The 7,500-nt window shown below is 44.9% G+C and overlaps 1 protein-coding gene across 1 annotated transcript in view; it reads left to right on the forward strand.

Moving 5' to 3' along the window:
- grin2bb (glutamate receptor, ionotropic, N-methyl D-aspartate 2B, genome duplicate b) overlaps positions 1-1,053 on the forward strand; it is a 109,328-nt gene extending 108,275 nt beyond the window's left edge. Inside the window, exon 15 of the mRNA XM_042703451.1 lies at positions 1-1,053. This exon is cut by the window's left edge and continues 360 nt beyond it. Within this exon, the coding sequence (XP_042559385.1) occupies positions 1-941 (941 nt within the window). The 3' untranslated portion in view covers positions 942-1,053.
- Positions 1,054-7,500: the final 6,447 nt, after the last annotated feature.

The raw sequence follows: 7,500 nt of genomic DNA on the forward strand, positions 1-7,500 counted from the left end.
GGCGGCAGCACCACCACACCATCCACCACCACCACCACCATCACCATGGCGGCCGTCGCTCCGCCTCGCCACCCCTGGAGCGCAGTGCCAGCGCCAAGGGCAACCACTCGTCCTCGTCCTACCTGTTACGCGACAAGGACAACCTCCGGGACTTCTACATGGACCAGTTCCGCGCCAAGGAAGGCATGTCGCCGTGGGAACACGTGGATCTGACCGATGCTCCCGGGCTAGGTGGCGGGGGAGAGAGAGGAGGAGGAGGGGCTAACACCAACCTTGGGCCCGTGGAGGATTTCCTGAAAGGTAAAGGCAAGAAGACGGAGGGGGGCGGCATCGGCGGAGGGAAGGTTGGTGGAGGAGGAGGAGGAGGAGGAGGTGGCGGATCTTCGCCAGGCCCTCCGGGGCCTCATGCATGCTGGGATAAGAGCCTAGGGGTGGGCGGCTTGGCGGGCGGAGACTGGGAGTGTCGCAACGTCCACGCTGGCGGTGGTGGAGGAGTCAGCGGTGGCAAGGCAATGGTACTGCATGGGGGCATGGCAGTGGGTGGGTACCAAGGCATGGGGGCTGTGGTCGGGGGAGGGGGAGGAGAGAGAGAAAGAGAAAGAGGTGGCGGCAGCGGTGGGGGGGGAGCCGACCGAGCTCGGCCTCCTGCAAGCGCTGTGATTCCTGCAACAAGCAGCCCGGCAACCTGTACAACATCAGCGAGGACTACAACCAATCACGTCACGCCAACAAGGCCGGGGCGGGAGGGAAGGCCAGCGGTGGCGGTGCTGCCCAGCGCCGCAAAACTGGGCCGGGCGGGCGGGTCTTGCGCCGCCAACACTCCTACGACACCGTTGTGGAGTTGCAGAAGGAAGGGGCGGGTCGCGGGGGTGGAGCTGGGGGCAGGTACGGAGGGGGTGGGGGAGGAGGGGCCTCCATGCTCCCGCCCCCCAGAAGTGTAAGCCTGAAAGACAAAGAGCGCTTCCTGGAAGGTCCTAGCCCCTACACGCAGATGTTTGAGCGCTACGCGGGGTCCGAGCGCGACCGTGACAGGGAAAGTGGAGCCTTCATGGGCGGGGAGAGAGGGAAAGGCGGCGGCTCGTCGTTCAGCCTGTACGGCCGTGAAGGCAGGGAGCGGGGCGAGGGGGCGTTCCACCGACGCTCTGTCGGGGAGCGTGACCTGCGGGACCGGGAACGAGGGCTGGGTGGTGCAGGTGGAGGTGCGGGTGCTCGAGGGTCGGGGACTTACTCCTTGTCTAAATCTCTCTACCCAGATAAGGTGAGCCAGAACCCCTTCATCCCGACGTTCGGCGACGACCAGTGCCTCTTTCATGGCGGCCACTCTTACTACGTGAAAAATCAGCAGCAGCCGCAGCAGCAGTCACCGTCACCGTCGCCCCAGCTACCGCCGCAAGCGCCCCAACAACAACAACAACAACCGCTCCTCAACAACAGTCGTACCGACTTCCGGGGCCCAATGGGAGTCACGTCGTACTTGCCGGCATCCGCCACTGCCGGTGTCCTCTCCAACATGGGCTCCCGGTACTCTAAGGACCTGTGCTTGGGGGGGCCTATGGGGAACCATCATGGCGTGGGGGGGCCGGTGGCAGGGAACAGCAAACTGCTCTCGGCGAGGGACGGGCTGGGCGTGGGTCCACCGGGCCAGCGGCCGTTCAACGGCTCCACCAATGGGCACGTGTACGAGAAGCTTTCCAGTATCGAGTCGGACGTCTGAGCGGAAGTCGAACGGAACAAATGAACGGACGGGATTTTTAATTTTTAAAAAACTTAAAAATGTGAGAGAGAGAGAGAGAGAGAGAGAGAGAGAGACACACACAGAGAGAGAGAGAGACAAATAAAAGAGAGGTAATGAGACAGTAGAGAGTAAGACAGAAGGCAAAGAAGAGACACTGTGACAACTTGAAGAGGCATGAATTGGGATTCATTAATTAAGACACTCTGGACTGACGAGACTCAGCGGAGACACTCTCCCTTTTGTTTCTTGCGTTGTTTTTTTTTCTATTTCGTTCTTCTTTTTGTTTCAGTGAGATAGACGAGGGGGCACCTCCAGTGCCGAGTTGCTGCTCGGTTATCAGCCAATCACGGACCTCATAACGACTGAGCGGAAAAGAGGACCACTCTTCCCACTGGAGAGATAGAAAAAGGAGGGATACCTCTAATGTGTTCTCTCAGTTTTGTTTTTCTTCTTTCGTCTCTCTTTCAGCTGTTCTTTACACCAAATCAAAGGTTTGATCCTAGCTAGCTATGGAAATATGATACAATCACAATTGATCGAGAAAACGACTTACTGTATTGAAGTAACAGGGTAACACTCACAATAACTGTATTGATAATATTGTTAAAAAGAAATAATGATATTATATATGATTACTATGTTTTATGATGTTCAGTTTGGGCTTGAGTTATAAATATTTTGCGCTGTTACATATTTGTACTGTAGGTGCTTTTACGTTAGCACAAACATGTCACGGGCTTGCTATTTTCATTTACTCTGCCAAGCTTGAAGACAACGTTGACTTCTTTTTCCCTTTTGGAGTTCTTTATTATTATGGTTATTATGATTATTATTAGCATTATTATGATTATGATTATTATTGATAATCCATGTTTCTTTTTTCTGTTTTTTGGGGTGATGTGTAATGTACGTGAAAGGCATGATTTGCAAAAAGTACTCAGACGTAAGATTTTGTTGTGAAGGAAATTTAATAATAATAATTATTAATACCAATTATTATTATTACTGTTAGGTTTTTTTTATATCTGTTTTCCCGCCGAGTGTTTGTTAGTAGACAATTGGTTTTAGAGGAAACACTGCACATAACGTGCCTTACCAGAGTCTTAGAACACTACTTTTGACAGATGATGTTGCCATGGTAACCACTTAGGCCAGTGCACATTCCCATGATATATTGGTATTAATCTAATTCTCGGTTCTTTCACTTTCCCACCAAGGAATCTCAAGAGTGGCGCTACAGTAATGTCTTTCTGGTGCATTGAGGAATTAGTCATCCCAAACTGTTATTACCTTCATTTTAAGGTATATCAATCAACATACAAAAAAAATTATAAGAGCAGTGTTCATCTACATTCATCATATGAGCAGCTCATAGGTTTCCTTATCTGAATACTACGGATAAATCACTGAGAATTCTGAATCACGACGCCCCTTTTCTCTAGACTTTCTGCGCCTTTGATCAAGTCCCAGAAATAAAATATATAAGTCACATCGTTTCGGTTTGCTTTTTATAATCAGTTCTTTATCAAGCCGTGTTTAAAAGGCCCAAGTCCCTCAGGATTTATCAGGAGCTATGAGAGGTTAAATGATACCATTAGCATGTGTGAACGATCTATATGTGCCAACATCCACTGTTTTTGTTAAAGGCGCAGTCCTTGATTTCGGTGAAAGGTTGTTGGTATTTGAGCTCAACAGCCAATCAGATTTCACCCCCTCACTTCCATGCTCTGGAAGGAATGATGTTGTTGATTGACTTGGGTAGTGTATGGCTCGGTCCGAGCCACTTTGTTTGTTTTCCAGAGTCACAAAACACTGGAGGTTTTTTGAGCACACACACTAGATGGACCGCTAGAGGAACATGAGGAGAATGTCACTGAATTTGACACAAAAAAAAGCGTAATGGATTGTAAACAAGGACTGCGCATTTAAATGTAAATATACTATATCCCCTCTTCTCTCCTTTTTTCAGCTTTTATACGGTTCTCAGACAGTCTGGATGTAACACTAAGCCTAAATTTACCAGAGAAGGAGAAGTCACAGAATCCACAATATGCCTGTCACTATTTGTTTCCATGGCAATGAGGTGATGTCACCCACGTCTGTCATGACTGACTTCTGTCACATAGTATCCATCAACTGCACATTTGGAATAATCTGATATTTATTTTGGCTTTGGTTATACTTGGCTGGTTGAAATAATTTGATGTGTCACCACGATTATATATTTATAGCCCTACTGATTGTGATTTTTGGAAAGACAAATGTTAATACCCAAAGATCAATATGGATATCAATATGCACAGTAGCATATACTACTTCACGCCGTCACAATAGCCATCTAACACAAACGACAAAACACAGACTTGGTTTTTTTTAGCATATACTGTAACAAACGGGGGTTGTGAGCTAAACCCAGTGACCCAGTGAGTTAAACTTAAGATGAGTTTTCTAAAGAATTCAGCTTGTACGACATCAAATTATAAGGTTTAAATGTTTCTTGTTTCTCTCAAAAATTATAATCAAAACACGTGATATTTTATAAACTAGTTCATAATTTTACAAGGTCTCTCACAGCAGACGCAATTATTAGCACTAAAGCAAGGTTTGCCAAATCACTGGACACCGCAGTGGGCTAGTACCAATTTAATTGGGTCATCAGTCCTGTTGTGACCACGTTTAACTCAGTTGACATGGCAACGTCAGTATGAAGGAATGCAAGATCAAACCAGAGACTAGGCGAGCAAATTAAATGTTCAAATATTATAAAGCTAAATCACACAAACACCCCACCCCTTTCAGATGACTTGACAGGCAACCTCAATGCCACTAACGAACACATGAAGATATCCAGGTAGATTATCGTTTTACGTCACTGCTACTTAACTTTCTAATGAGGTTCTTGTCTCTTCTTTTGCTGTGTAGGCTGAGCGATACTTTACTTGAAGTTTGTTGTATGAACTACACGCGTGTATTTGTTCAGAATTTTCTGTAAATGTATATTAAATGAACCAAACCAGGTTTTTATTTCCAATTTAAGCACAATGTTTATATTATTGGTTGAAAATACTTTATGTAGGCTATCTTCACTATGAGAATATGTGAACTTTTAGAAAACATTTGGTGCATTTATCATTATCGACTGAGCAGCCAATGGTTGATATATGTCTTACTGTGAGTATTGGTATGAAGGGAATGCTTGTTCGTCAAATTTTTATTTTCCATTCTTGTTTAATCTTATAACAGTGAGTGTGTTTTTTTTATTTTTATTTTCTATGTCATGAACATTGAGAATTGGGGAAAGGAATTTTTACGAAGATTGCAACTGGTATATTTGACTTATTGTGTGTGAGTGCATATGGGGTCTATACATTTCCAAGACGTTTTTGCCTGCTTTTTTCTTATTATTTTTGCACATTCGGTAGTGCCACTGCCTCCCTTGACCTTGGGTAACCTCCATTGAAGTCCGGCACAAGTGACCTCAACTATTGAAGGCCCCCTTGTGCTTTCACGTGGTTCGCTCACACGCTAAAACAGTGGCTTGTTGTAGGTGATGCAGAACCACAACATACATGCCACTGGAACATTTAATGCGCGTTTGTTAAGAACTACCAGCAAAAGCAGTTAGGCTTTGACCCCACCACCTACTGACCATACACGTCTCAGCGTCCCAGCGGTCCAATTTGCATGCGTTTATGCCTGTTCTCAAAGCGCGCAACAGGAAGGTGGACAGGGGCAACGCAAGCCTTTCTGTCATGAGATCTCCGCTTTCTACACAAGCGGCGTGGTTAGGGTTCAGATCCTAGTGGTCGACACAACAGGTTGTCCACCAGTTGCCAGGAATTCGATTTTCACTTCAGCACGTAGCAGAGAGAGAGAGAGAGACCGAGAACTAGAGAGAAAGACGATGCAGCGGTTTGATTCGTGTCAATCCCTGATATTAATATCGTTGATTACATGTAGGTGGGGTGTGAGACACCACAGTGTGTAGCCTAGTAGCGGTGACTTGGACAGGGATTTTTTTTTTCAAAACGATTCTCACTTCTTCCACATACATTTAAATACGCTTCTGTGGGCGGTTAATTTTCGTCATGGAAGGATGAAGACACGGTAGTAGCCGGCACTTGCTTTGCCACAATGAGCTTAATCTGTGTTTCACTACTGTATGCCCCTACTTCAATAGTATGTGCCTGAATTCACATGCTTGATTACCTCTGTGTGTGACCGCGCGCATGTGAGAGAGTGCGAGTGAGACGTGTATGGTTGTCTCTTGTGGCGTTCTGAATTCTGTAAATAAAAAATATCTCCCCTTTTACAATACGTTTTAATAAAAATATTTAGAATATCACAATTTGAAGTAAATTCTGTTAATAACGTCTGCCGTTTTCCTAAACCATATAGCCTAATGAATTTGACCGTTATGGCAGGTACTCTGACTTAGGGTATTTGTCCCGTTTTAACATTCTCAAAGAATTGCGATCTTAAGCTTACGTTTTTCCTCTTGTGTCTAGTGCATATTTCTAACAAGGTCTTTCTTTTTAAGGCAATTGTCATTTTATTTGAGGTGTAACCACACAGTTAATAAGTGTACAAATTGTGTAAATATGTGACGAAAAACCGTTTCGCTTACTATGTTTTGTATAGAGAGAAAAACAATGTTCTAAAATGACATCAATAATTTAATTAACGAGATAGGCCTATTTCACAACACTTAAAGATGACAATGATACTGATGCAGTATATGTGAAGATAACTGCTGAGCTATATTCTTCTGTTTCTTTGTATAAAACAGTGTTGAATATAAATAAAAGGGAGAAATCTCCAAAAAAAAAAAAAAAACACGCTCACACGCTCATTATTTCTGACCATGTCTCTATACCTGCTATCTTTTTAACAAGTCTCAAAATAGGCTACACACACACACAGAGAGAAAGAGTAGCCTGCAGAATGCCTGTTTGCATTTCTGGGTTTGTGTTTCTACTAATGAACGTTTTGTGTCACCCCTCCCCTTTTTAGGTGACTGAATTAATTTCTACTGGAAGGTAACCTATCTCACTGCGGTAGCATACTCTCTCTATTCTCAACCATCTCCGTTTCTCTTCTTCTGTCACACAAGGCGTCCTGGAGCACAGTTATAGAGTTAATTGTATCACGTGACATTACACTGGCTCCATCGCAGGTGTTGGCCAGATTACTTTCCATGGAAGGATTTCAGAAGCCTCGCTATAAGGATCACTATTGTTGCTGAAGTGGAAACAGTCGCCGTTGGCGAATGTCAATACTATTATTACCACCCCACTGCTCGGCTTTTAAACGAATCTGACCTTTTGATCAAGAGACAGAGAATGAGGCTGGCTCCATAAACTCGAGTACCTCTGTAAGTTATCACCGTGAACTCAGAGACGAGTAGGCAGCCGTCCAAGCTGAGACGAGCCAGCTGATAAAGTTCTGACGTTCGGGCGGTTTCAAGCATTATCCCAATAGATGTATTTAATAACTTTGCCTGTTGATTACATTTAAATACGCCTCTTTATATTCACCACACACGTTTTTTAGATGCCAATTCCCATGTAAGCTACATTGCAACACATGTAACTACTTCTTGTCAATTAACTGTTACCTAGCAACTGGGTCTTTAGAGGGAGAGAGGGAGGGGTGGAGGGGTAGGCTTCGGAAAGAGGATTTGTACTGTATATTTTCACTGTCTTGGTGGATCGGATGCAACAATGAATCAACACAGCCTACCATACAGAAATGGAAAGAACAGC

The sequence above is a fragment of the Clupea harengus genome, chromosome 24, assembly GCF_900700415.2.
Source record: "Clupea harengus chromosome 24, Ch_v2.0.2, whole genome shotgun sequence".
Classification (NCBI taxonomy): Eukaryota; Metazoa; Chordata; class Actinopteri; order Clupeiformes; family Clupeidae; genus Clupea; species Clupea harengus.